The 13771-nt window shown below is 48.0% G+C and overlaps 1 protein-coding gene across 1 annotated transcript in view; it reads right to left on the bottom strand.

Moving 5' to 3' along the window:
* Nucleotides 1-551: 551 nt before the first annotated feature.
* The window catches only part of LOC311239911 (signal transducer and activator of transcription 5B-like), a gene marked incomplete at its 3' end in the record, with an annotated part of 141173 nt that continues 127953 nt past the window's right edge, over nucleotides 552-13771 (bottom strand). Inside the window, exon 5 of the mRNA XM_084328355.1 lies at nucleotides 552-557. Within this exon, the coding sequence (XP_084184481.1) occupies nucleotides 552-557 (6 nt within the window). The remainder of the gene's footprint in view (nucleotides 558-13771) is intronic.

Below are 13771 nucleotides of genomic sequence, written 5' to 3'. Positions count from 1 at the left end.
AGCTAGAATGTTCCACTTCCTATCTAAATGGTAAATGGTGCATTTATATAACGCTTTTATCCAAAGAGCTTGACAATTTGTTCCTCACGTGTGTTACCCCATTCACTCACACACCGATGGCAGAGGCGACCATGCAAGGTGCCAACCTGCTCATCGGGAGCAATTAGGGGTTAAGTGTCTTTGCTCAAGGACACTTCGACACGCTGCCCGGGAGGAGGAGGAGCGGGAATCGAACCTGGGGACCTCCGAATTAGCAGTCGACTGCTCTACCTCCCGAGCCACTGTCGCCCCTATTTGTTCATAAACACGCCTGTTGGACACGATGACACCCACTGAATGAAGTACATGGGTAACGTCAGGTACCTGCATGAACGCGCGTGTCTAGCCTTCCAGAAAAACAGGCGCCTGATGCAGATAAATCATACCAATAAAAGTGTTGGAATGATTAGTGTAGTTTTTAATTGAAGACGAGATAGAATGCAGCATAGACCAGACGATATAACAGCTTCACAGTCTGGCTGTGGAGGTTTTCACATCACTTTGCACCTGTCTCAAAACTATAGAGGGGAGAAACTGTGTCACAGTGGAGACGGCAGGCGTAGATAGCTTTCTTGTGCATCACAGTGGAGATAGTTAGAGACGGCAGGTGTAGATAGGTTTCTTGTGCGTCACAGTGGAGATAGTTAGAGACGGCAGGCGCAGATAGGTTTCTTGTGCGTCACAGTGGAGATAGTTAGAGACGGCAGGCGTAGATAGGTTTCTTGTGCGTCACAGTGGAGATAGTTAGAGACGGCAGGCGTAGATAGATTTCTTGTGCGGCACAGTGGAGATAGTTAGAGACGGCAGGCGTAGATAGATTTCTTGTGCGTCACAGTGGAGATAGTTAGAGACGGCAGGCGTAGATAGGTTTCTTGTGCGTCACAGTGGAGATAGTCAGAGAAAGCAGGCGCAGATAGCTTTCTTCTGCTCATGCAACTTGGAAATGTTGTCGACACAACAGGGAATAAGCTCATAATATCCCTAGATGTGAAACATATTTTTTCCGTGAAAGCATCATCCACTGCCCTTCGACTCAGGCACGTGGGCTACTGCAGAATCAGAGAGTGACATTCAAGTGTTTTCCAGAGAGCAGCGTCCCACACGTCGGCTCGGCTGACTAATAAAAGCCTCTCGAACGCTGTTCTGCGTAAATACGAAGCTGCCAGGGCTTCCGAGAGGTTCAGTTTACCTGGCTGTGGGGTCACAGCTCTCGTCGTCTGTGTGACCGTCGCCTGCGCAAATTAATGGATCTTTTATCTAATTAGAGTAGTGAAGTGTATTTAATGAAGTCGTTTATTTTTTGTATTCAAGAAAAGACAGCCTGCGGCCTATAGATATGCTTATTAGTTGTTGCCGTTTATATTATCGCTGATTAAATATTTTTAACGACTGAGAGACTGGACTGCTTGGAGGAGCCCATTGCACGCATAACATAAGGAGTTTTCTTTACGGATAATAACGAGCATATTAGAGTTATAAGAAATATCTGCATTATGCGTGTGTGTGTGTGTGTGTGTGTGTGTGTGTAGCAGGACTTTAGTGACAATGATTGAGCATGTACTCAGCTAGTATTGCCTGGATATTTTCATTTTAGTCATTTTAGCTGACGCTTCAGCAGGAAGGGTACAACTCTTTCAGCTGAGTAACAATGTTCGTCAAACAGTGTTGAAACTTGGGTGCTGCAGTGTTGAGTGCATAGTAGTAAAGACATATTAATATAGGCAAGGAAGATTATTTTGTGGAAAAGTGCATGCTAGTAGAAGACAGTATTCAATTATCAGAATAATGTTTCTTGTAACCTGTTAACACTTTAAGGACCAGCCACGAGTTTATACGTGTTACGGTGCCATGCGTTGTGGACCAGAGCCACGAGTTAACTCGTGGTGAGTTGTTATTGTTTTATTCCATATTAATAACGCTATTAACGTCCCCGATCGACTTGCAGGACCTACCCGCATATTTGATTTTCGAAACATGCAATACCGGCCAGATCCGCTTAGGGGCGCCATCGCTCCACTGCAGTATCATTGAAAAAAAAATTTACTCTCTGCGGGCGTTTCATATGAGCCTCGATCCCAGCCGAACATACTCCATCTTTGATCACGTTACCGAACGCAGATTTCAGCCTGGAATAATGGGATTTTTGATCAGCCAATGGACATATCGATCTACCAGATTCCGATGACTAATGACGAAATGCTGCCGGTGATCACATGGGCTGACGGTAGGATACTATTCCCCCAAATTACAGCTGGATTGGACATTGTTTTAAAACGCAACGTGATCGATCAGTGAAAATGGCTACTTGAACGCACACTGTATTGCTAATCAATAATAGTAATCGCCGTCCCCCGCCGCCCCCATTTCATCCATAGATGCTCTGTAATAGTCCGGATGCTACGCAGTTTGTTTTATTTCATTCGTATATATACAGCAGAAATGGCGTTTGATATAACGTGACTAGCCTTTAGCCTATTATCTAGCTCCCCAGAAAAAAGACGAGGCGAAAACTGCGATAAACCTTATATTCACGGCGCTATAAAATGACAACCAACCGATGGATTTTTATTTTCTTTAAGCCATTATGAAGGCACGGTTTATGCACTCAAGTGACAATGAGAATGGACAGATAGCAATACTATAAAGTATATATATAGCTGTTAGAAAGTACATCGGTTTGTTGACAACGCTCGGTCCTCTGGACTATAAATCGCTGCAGGACTTTGGTCGTCAATGTGTTAATGGCACATTATCAAGCATAAACGCTGCTTCATCACAATAAAAATTAACAAAACACAAAACATTCTGTAGTGTGGTAGTGAAAGGGTTAACCTTATGTAGTGTGGTAGTGAAAGGGTTAACCTTATGTAGTGTGGTAGTGAAAGAGTTAACCTTCTGTAGTGTGGTAGTGAAAGGGTTAACCGTATGCAGTGTGGTATTGAAAGGGTTAACCTTATGCAGTGTGGTATTGAAAGGGTTAACCTTATGTAGTGTGGTAGTGAAAGGGTTAACATTATGTGGTGTGGTAGTGAAAGAGTTAACCTTATATAGTGTGGTAGTGAAATGGTTAACCTTCTGTAGTGTGGTAGTGAAAGTGTTAACCTGCTATAGTGTGGTAGTGAAAGGGTTAACATTATGTAGGTGGTAGTGAAAGGGTTAACCTTCTGTATTGTGGTAGTGAAATGGTTAACCTTCTGTAGTGTGGTAGTGAAAGGGTTAACCCGTTGTAGTGTGGTAGTGAAAGGGTTAACCTTCTGTATTGTGGTAGTGAAATGGTTAACCTTCTGTAGTGTGGTAGTGGAAGGGTTAACCTTCTGTATTGTGGTAGTGGAAGGGTTAACCTTCTGTAGTGTGGTAGTGGAAGGGTTAACCTTCTGTATTGTGGTAGTGGAAGGGTTAACCTTCTGTATTGTGATAGTGGAAGGGTTAACCTTCTGTATTGTGGTAGTGAAATGGTTAACCTTCTGTATTGTGGTAGTGGAAGGGTTAACCTTCTGTAGTGTGGTAGTGGAAGGGTTAACCCTTTGTAGTGTGGTAGTGGAAGGGTTAACCTTCTGTAGTGTGGTAGTGGAAGGGTTAACCCTTTGTAGTGTGGTAGTGGAAGGGTTAACCTTCTGTATTGTGGTAGTGGAAGGGTTAACCTTCTGTATTGTGGTAGTGGAAGGGTTAACGTTAGGTTATGACTATAACCAAGTTCTGTTAGTTAGGGGCGATGCTTGGCTTCGCCTTCTGCACTATCTCGCGTACGTGCACGCGTACTGAATAAACCACAAATGTACCTCTAATACCAGTATTAGTCTGACCACACCCCTCATCAGCTTACCTTCATAAGCAGGTGTGTGGTCACCTGCTCTCCTCCTTCCCAAGCTTTCACCACAAGGTGAGGTCAAGGGCTGCAGCGGCCGTCCGAAGCCAAGCATCGCCCCTAACTAACAGAACTTGGTTATAGTCATAACCTAACGTTCTGTATCGTTAGTGGCTTAGCTTGGCTTCGCCTTCTGCACAAGGGAGGCCAAGCGGAGCCACTTGGCTGACAAATACACCCCGCTGACAGCCCCCCAAAACCATCAGAACAGGGAGGGCCGAGCCCCCCCGACCCCCCCTAATGGAGGGTAGCCCCCCTATTAGGGACGTCACGGGAGGGCGACGGACCCGACCGTGCGAAGAGGCACTCAAGCAACTCAACGCACAGGGTGAGCAGACCGTGGCTTGACCCACGACTACACACACGCACAACCCGCATGCCACCCGGGAACGAACGGAGGAACAACCTCGTTACTGCCCCCAGAATCACGGGGTCAAGGGCAAACCCAACCCCGTGGCAAGGCCGTAGCAGCGGAGCACGAAGGAAGACCCAGACCCACCAAAAGGACTGGACTCCCTGGAATGGGGGCCCGGAGAAGTCCATGATGCCAGCATCAAGACCCCACCAGGTGGGCACGTAGTGCCCCGCCCCCCACATCGCCAGCGTATTCGGACAAAGGCCCCTCAGTTACTGCACCTGGTATTCCCAGGCGGAACCAACCAGGCCAGTAAGCCGAGCGGGCCCCGTCCCCCCAATAGTACACCGCCTGGCACACTGACCCTGCAGAATAGGCAGTCAGCATGGCCGTAAGCACACAAAAAAGGTTAACCAACGGAAGCAGGCAGCGCACCGGGGAAAAACCAGGCAACAGGCTGTTAACCCTAGCCTGGAGACTGCGGACGAGACAGGCGCCAGAGGGGACAGCTGAACACAGCCGCCCCGGCGGAAGGAGCGTAAGCTGGCGGTGTTGCATGACCAAGCCTCCATTTAACAACCCCCACCCAGAGGGGTCGAGGCAGAGAAGGCTGACACGATTGGCAGACGTCATGAACGTGCAGGGGCACCCTCAACCGGTGAACCCGGGAGTTGACACTGCTCCAACACACCAGGGAACCAACCACCTCGGTGTTACCCAATGCGGTGGTTGTTCCTATAACCCCTCAAGAAAAAACTCCAAAACACACCTGCGGGTATACACCGGCTATACCGCAGTACAAGTGTTTCAGTTTCCAAAAAGGGTTAACCCAGGCCTACGGGTCGCAAACATCACTTCGGACCGGGCCTGGCGGTACGGGAAGCACAGGGTCACCAGAGGAGGTCAAAAAACCACCCCCACAGGCCCCTCTTCGCCATGCGTGAGAGAGGAGCGAAAAACAATGGAGAACCAGCCCCTAAGCACACCGTACCTGGTATTCCCCGGCGGTCTCCCAACCAAGTACTAACCAGGACCAACCTGTGTAGCGGCCGAGATCCGACGAGATCGAGCGCGTACAGAATGGCATGGCTGTAAGCCATGACGACAGTGCTGAGTAAAAACATACCCAACCAGGGTCTCCATAGCGCTTAACCCTGTGACACCCAGACCGACCTGGCATTTTTCCCCCTGAAAAAAGCCCAAGTCCCTCAGGGTACCAGAACAGCAGATCTGCATCCCCGGCGGACAACGGGTTCAACTGATCTGGACCAGCGTGACCAGAACCAGTCCCGTGCCCTAACCACGCCGACATGCCCCAGGAAAAGGGCAGATATGCGTGTTGATCTTAACATGAAAAGAAGGCGCCACCCAGACGTCGGGACGAACCGCGCCTGGTGGCCCACCCCAAGGGCGTGAGACCCCACTACATATGTTCAGATCCATCCCGTCATCATCCCCCAGACATGAACGAGGATCCGTCGACAACCCACCCAGGTCATGGGATGTGGTCGCCGGAAGAGGAAAAACCCCCATCTCAGTTGCTTTATAAAAACGCTGTTTCAACCACAAGCAACTAAGGCGTGCCAGTCAATCGCCTGTTTACAGCGAGCTAGCACTATACGTGCGTCGGGACACACCCCCATCAATGAACAGGCTATTTAGACCTGCCATTGAATCCCCAAGGCGCCCAGGGGAACGACAAGAGGGGTGTGACACTCCCTAACTCCAACACTTCTGGAATAGAAAGAAGGAAGCATCAACAGTATGTATCCCAGTCTACACAGCCGGGGTAAAAAATGTTCACATTTTTACATCCCACCACCCTCCCATAGGAAAGAGACGGGGATCCCCAGAGAGACTTCCCACGCGAGCTGTACAGATTGAAAAGAATATATTGCACCTTGAGCCATGTAAAAAACTGGTTTTAGGGCCTCCGGGGAAGAGGCACCGAACCCATACACACTCAATAAACGAATTGAATCGAATATACATACAATAGAAAAGGACCCTTCTAGAGGGTCCACTCACTTTGACAATCTGAGGAGGAAGGCTCTGTACTCTGATGGAGGCTTCCTCACATGGATCACATGGAAGAAGGAGTCCGAACTCACAGAAGGCCTGAGTAGGCGCTTGGTGAGGAGGAGCCCTGACCACCCCCCCTGAAAACAGATCCATCACATGGACCTGAACAGCACACGGAAGTCCTACCAACAGAGACGCGCACGGTGACGTACTCTATGGCGGGGGAATTCCTGCGGTGCACACGCCCAATATACCAGGCCGTGGGACCAGGAACTCCCTCCCCCCCCCCCCCCCCCCCCCCCCGTAACGTGCCGAACCGCCACGTGACGGGAACCTTGAAGGACAGGGGGTGTACCCCTGACCGACAGAACAACGGGGAGAGGAAAGGTTACCAGTTCACCCCTTTACGACCCCACACCCATGATACGACGTAACGACAAAAAGAGAATATGACACAGTCATAGTCAACCCTATGAAGCGTTTCACAGCTCCACACAGCGCACGAGCTAACCTGCTATCTGATTTTTACTAAGGAAAAACACAGAATAGAGAGGGCTCTAAGAACCCCGGTCCAACATACACATGTGCTTCTGTGGTCAGTACAACCCAGTTGCAGGTCACATGACACACACAACCCATCATCATCACAATGAGAGAATACATCATTCTTGATTAGTATCGACCACAGGCCTTGCTAAGCCCACATGACAGCAACCAAACCAATTTCCCTTTAGGAAATAAGTTTCTCCAGCAGATTTAGCACAACCTCAGCAATCAAGCTGAGAGTTACATCGTATCCCTACCACACAAAAGACACAATTAATGCACAACATGTCTGATAGGAGGTGATAAAGTCCCCAGGGAACCGGGGGGGGAAAAACACAATCCTCCTATTTTACCCTCAATACGGCCAGTTAAAACAGGAAAACCTGTTAATGTGTGAACTCACTGTCCATTGTCATTACAGTCTGAGAAAGAACATTCTTTTACTCACTCGTCACCAAGCATAGCTTCATAGGTTAGTTGCCTTAGTAGTGAGTACACGGTACACATAAACACCATGATGTTTCTCACACAACAACCAGATCAATACATCACGACCTGCACAGAGAAGCTACTGCCAGTGACAAAAACAGCTCACACACAACCCGCAACGTATCTCAAATGCATTGCAACAACACACGTTTTGGGAAAAAACACCGTCATTCACAATACATTTAGCAAGGTAAAACCAGAAGACGTGTTATGAGGGTCTGGCCAACCCCGTACCTGCCCGGAACGCAGATCAGCGAAGTGCAGTCATAAGCCACCGTAGAACACAGCCCTCTTTGTTGACGCAATCCCCGTCTAGGCTCAGGCAGGGTTGACGAACATCCCCTGTCAAAGATGACGTCGTGGTCAAGAGTGTAAAACATGTTAAAAATCAAAGCACGTTCAACAGAATAGCATCAAGCTAACGGCTGCTCCAACCGTTCTGGTGCTATCGCTTCCGCTCGCGAGACGCCGATCTACGACGCACGCGATCAGGAGCGAGCTCCCGGCGGCGCGCGAGAAGCCTAAGCTACCCCGCGCCAGGCCACCGACCGGCTAACCGTAAGCTATGAACATGTAAACAATGACATAACACTCACCCAGACAGGCCGCCGTTCTGAACCCTCCTCACTTTTTAAGAGAAAAGAGAAAACAAGACGTCAACACCGCTTCACAACGGTGACATTAACACGTCCGGCGGAATCAGCACAGTACCAACTGGCCTGTATAGCTGACTTTGAACATGAATCTGCCGCTATCGCACATTACATGCACATATCCCCTCGTGAAGGAATACTCTCATTTGGATATGAAAGATGGGGTCTTAACACGGTGACAGAGAGAATCCACTCGTCCAGAACACACAGGGATCACCAGTGTCAATGGTCGCGGCCCACTAGTTAAAACTATAATGGTCGCCAGACCAAGGCCTTCTGTCGCCTAGACGGCTAAACAAAGGACCCTAGCCTGGGGCCGGTTTCCATAAACTTTGTCTAGTAGCCCCCATAGCACTAACAGACAAGTGGAGCCCGCCAGCAAACACTACTCACCCAACCTGGAACGCACCGCTCCTCACAACAGCGGCATGTCCGACAGTTCAGCTGTGGCCTGACAGGTTTCACCCCAACAAACACAGCAAGGAACTGCAGTTGAGAAGCATGCAGCGGCGTGCTCCCAATACGAAAACCGGTGGAGGGTTTGTAGAATGATCATCATCTTCTAGACACTCCAGTACGAAGACAATATCGCCGTATTTTCTCGAAAATAGTGAGAGAGAAAATAAAGATATGATGTCAACGTATCCTTGTTTCCCAAGCTGTTCCTAATCCAATTTCTTCCATCATGGTGTCAAGTGTGGGGATCTACCGAGGCACCTCTTCCTTGTGGTGAAAGCGAGAAGGAGGAGAGCAGGTGACCACACACCTGCTTATGAAGGTAAGCTGATGAGGGGTGTGGTCAGACTAATACTGGTATTAGAGGTACATTTGTGGTTTATTCAGTACGCGTGCACGTACGCGAGATAGTGCAGAAGGCGAAGCCAAGCTAAGCCACTAACGATACAGAACCTTCTGTATTGTGGTAGTGGAAGGGTTAACCCTTTGTAGTGTGGTAGTGGAAGGGTTAACCTTCTGTATTGTGGTAGTGGAAGGGTTAACCAAAACACACTTCAGTGGTTGGTTCTTTTTAATGTTGACAAACGTATATATATAGCTGTTAGAAAGTACATCGGTTTGTTGACAACGCTCGGTCCTCTGGACTATAAATCGCCGCGGGACTTTGGTCGTCAATGTGTTAATGGCACATTATCAAGCATAAACGCTGCTTCATCACAATAAAAATTAACAAAACACAAAACATTCTGTAGTGTGGTAGTGAAAGGGTTAACCTTATGTAGTGTGGTAGTGAAAGGGTTAACCTTATGTAGTGTGGTAGTGAAAGAGTTAACCTTCTGTAGTGTGGTAGTGAAAGGGTTAACCGTATGCAGTGTGGTATTGAAAGGGTTAACCTTATGCAGTGTGGTATTGAAAGGGTTAACCTTATGTAGTGTGGTAGTGAAAGGGTTAACATTATGTGGTGTGGTAGTGAAAGAGTTAACCTTATATAGTGTGGTAGTGAAATGGTTAACCTTCTGTAGTGTGGTAGTGAAAGTGTTAACCTGCTATAGTGTGGTAGTGAAAGGGTTAACATTATGTAGGTGGTAGTGAAAGGGTTAACCTTCTGTATTGTGGTAGTGAAATGGTTAACCTTCTGTAGTGTGGTAGTGAAAGGGTTAACCCGTTGTAGTGTGGTAGTGAAAGGGTTAACCTTCTGTATTGTGGTAGTGAAATGGTTAACCTTCTGTAGTGTGGTAGTGGAAGGGTTAACCTTCTGTATTGTGGTAGTGGAAGGGTTAACCTTCTGTAGTGTGGTAGTGGAAGGGTTAACCTTCTGTATTGTGGTAGTGGAAGGGTTAACCTTCTGTATTGTGATAGTGGAAGGGTTAACCTTCTGTATTGTGGTAGTGAAATGGTTAACCTTCTGTATTGTGGTAGTGGAAGGGTTAACCTTCTGTAGTGTGGTAGTGGAAGGGTTAACCCTTTGTAGTGTGGTAGTGGAAGGGTTAACCTTCTGTAGTGTGGTAGTGGAAGGGTTAACCCTTTGTAGTGTGGTAGTGGAAGGGTTAACCTTCTGTATTGTGGTAGTGGAAGGGTTAACCTTCTGTATTGTGGTAGTGGAAGGGTTAACCTTCTGTATTGTGGTAGTGGAAGGGTTAACCCTTTGTAGTGTGGTAGTGGAAGGGTTAACCTTCTGTATTGTGGTAGTGGAAGGGTTAACCAAAACACACTTCAGTGGTTGGTTCTTTTTAATGTTGACATTTTCCATGACCTGGAAGCGGATATAACACTGGAAACACTGGAATCTACCTTGCCTATATTACTGCTACTAAGTCTATACTACTACCTACTATCCTAATCTGTCTATACTACTACCTGCTCTGCTAATATCTATACTACTACCTGCTATGCTCATCTGTCTATACTACTACCTGCTATGCTCATCTGTCTATACTACTACCTGCTATGCTCATCTGTCTATACTACTACCTACTATGCTCATCTGTCTATACTACTACCTACCATCCTAATCTGTCTATACTACTACCTACTATCCTAATCTGTCTATACTACTACCTGCTCTGCTACTAAGTCTATACTACTACCTGCTCTGCTACTAAGTCTATACTAAGTGTCTCTGGCTCAGTCAGAAGCTGGTCTTTCTCCGCCTGCAGCTTGAGAGTCTGGTCTCCGAGGGCTTTTTGGCCCAGTGGTGCTTCTCTTTCAGGACAGGCAGCACTAAGTCATTCTCTTTCAGTCTGAGTGTGTGATGATGACGATGTGTGTGTGTGTGTGTGTGTGTGTGTGTGTGTGTGTGTGTGTGTGTGTGTGTGTGTGTGTGTGTGTGTGTGTGTGTGTGTGTGTGTGTGTGTGTGTGTGTGTGTGTGTGTGTGTGTGTGTGTGTGTGTGTGTGTGTGTGTGTGTGTGTGTGTGTGTGTGTGTGTGTGTGTGTGTGTGTGTGTGTGTGTGTGTGTGTGTGTGTGTGTGTGTGTGTGTGTGTGTGTGTGTGTGTGTGTGTGCGTGCGTGCGTGCGTGCGTGCGTGCGCACGCACGCTCGCACGCACGCTCTCACACACGCGCGCGCACGCACGCACGCACGCACGCACGCACACACACACACGTGCGTGCGTGCGTGCGTGCGTGCGTGTGTGTGTGTGTGTGTGTGCGTGTGTGTATCCCAGCCTTCACTTTGACGCCTTCAACAACAGGTAAAAAACCCTGTTTTTTTTGAAGAGCTGTTTCCTATGATCGACGTGTCCTCCTCCTGCACGGCACTCAGCGAGCGTCCCATTCTTCTCCCTCCGCCCGGGAAAATCGTTCTCCATTATAACGGGGGGGGACAATTCCCTCCATAGCAATATAATAGAATGTCCTACTCACATAAATGGACCGCGTTTATATAACAGCTTTTATCCAAAGCTCTTTACAACTTACACCTCGCGTCCGTCCACCCATGCATCCACTCACACGTTCGCACACCGGCGGCGGAGGCAAGGTCACCGTGGGAGCGGTTAGAACGAATCAATGATCTTTATTGTCATTGTCACAATGTTGCGACGCGAGGGTCGCTCAAGGTCACTTCATTAATACAGGAGGAGGCGCCGGGAATCGAACATTCTGATTACCAGACAACCACTCGACCTCCACTGTGAGCCACTGTCGCTCGCCGCTAAATGACGCCCAGTGTTCAAATTCTACAGTCTGCTCCGCGGCGCACATGTCCCCCATTATAATCCTGAAGCCGTAGATCACTGTCCCGTTCGGCACAACCGACATATTAATTACCGTTGAAGGGAAAAGGCGACGGACGCGCTGAACGTGAAGGAAAAATCAATGAGGCGTCGAGTCGGACGAGTGGATGAATGACTCGGCGGAGATGATGGGGGGACAGGGTGAGCAGACTTCCGCACTCGGCCCCACCGCTGGGGTTAAATGCCCCACTGCTGGGGTTAAATGCCCCACCGCTGGGGTTAAATGCCCCACCGCTGGGGTTAAATGCCCCACTGCTGGGGTTAAATGCCCCAATGCTGGGGTTAAATGCCCCACCGCTGGGGTTAAATGCCCCACTGCTGGGGTTAAACGCCCCACTGTTAGGGTTAAACGCCCCACTGCTGGGGTTAAATGCCCCACTGCTGGGGTTAAATGCCCCACTGCTGTGGTTAAATGCCCCACTGCTGGGGTTAAATGCCCCACTGCTGGGGTTAAACGCCCCACTGTTAGGGTTAAACGCCCCACTGTTAGGGTTAAACGCCCCACTGCTGGGGTTAAATGCCCCACTGCTGGGGTTAAATGCCCCACTGCTGGGGTTAAATGCCCCACTGCTGGGGTTAAAAGTCCCATGACTTTTGTAAAAACATAATCCATAACTAGAAGGGCACTCGGAGCGATGCTGACCGTCTCTGGTTTATGAACCACGCCGCGGTTCACCTAACCCTTTCACTACCACACACTACAGATGGTTAACCCTTTCACTACCACACTACAGATGGTTAACCTTGCATATATTACTGCTACTAAGTCTATACTACTATGCACTCAAGACTATAGCACTCAAGTTTGACACCGTTGACAAACAATGTTACTGACCCTTGGCTGCTAGAGTTGTACCCTTCCTGAACTTGGATTCAAAGTGTCAGCTAAATGACTAAATAGCTGTATAAACTGGGATTGAAACGATCATGTACAGCAGTGGTTCCCAAAGTCGGTGTCGCGACCCAAAGGTGGGCCGCGAACAGCCACCCGTGGGCCGCGAGATGATAAAAAAAAAAATATATATTTTTTTAATTCTTTAATTTTTTTGTCAGGCCACTGAACTTAGAAGCAGACCAGGACAGTGTTTCTAGTTGTATTCTAAAATTCTATTCTATTGTATTCTAAAATGTGACTATATGGTTTTATATTAACTTAATAAATAAACAAAAACGAAAAATCTACTTATTTCAACGAACATTTCAAACTAAATAACAGATTATGCACATAAAACGCTGAAAACAACCGAAGCAACAATAGTATTTTAATGAGGCTATTATTATTATCATTATTATTTTGCAACAAGTTAGCCCTCTCATAAATAGCACATATAAATGAATAACTAACTTGAACTAACTTAATAGGATTGAAGTGATATTTGGCTTAAAAAATCGGTTGCATGGCAAAAAAAAAAAAGCCTGACGACGGCATTGGGCCGCGGCTCTCTGACGCCTTATTTTCTGGGTCCCGGCCTGAATAGTTTGGGAACCCCTGAGCTAAATGACTAAATAGCTGTATAAACTGGCACTAGTGCCAGTATAATAAAACGGCCACTAAGAATTGTGGGATTGAAACGATCATGTACAGTACTAACAAGCCTTCCACTCCGCACACCACGCACACAGTATTGGCATACTAACTGATCTCACACTATCTATCTATAAAGTCGTACACACATAGTACACAGCATGGAGAATTGGGAAGCAGCCGATGACCACTGCGGTGCTCGTGCGTCAGTGTCTGTTTGTCGTCGTCGTCTTGGCACTAATAGAGAAGCAGCCTGCATAGTAGCCCGATTTATCCGAATTAAGCGCTTTGGTTCACTCTGTAGAATCGAGAGAATTAAGCACTTAAGTAGCTCAACAGGTGGACACACAAAACAAATCCCTGCCCCCCCCCCCCCTTTACTCGACCCTCGACCCCCGCCTGCCCCCCCCCCTCCATCCCCCTCCCCATCTTCAAGTGTCTTTGTTTGAGGTACAGATTCAGCATAATCCTGTAGATGTACAACAGGCCTCACAGACTCCTCCTCCTCCTCGAACCTTAATGTGTGCCGTACTGAACGTTGGGTGAGAGCCAAGTGTCCTGTGTGCCAAGCTTCACCAGTCAAGGTCT

Source organism: Notolepis coatsorum, assembly GCF_963971535.1.
Source record: "Notolepis coatsorum genome assembly, chromosome: 14".
NCBI lineage: Eukaryota > Metazoa > Chordata > Actinopteri > Aulopiformes > Paralepididae > Notolepis > Notolepis coatsorum.
Note: the sequence above shows the minus strand (reverse complement) of the source record. Positions and strands in the feature narration are given on the sequence as shown.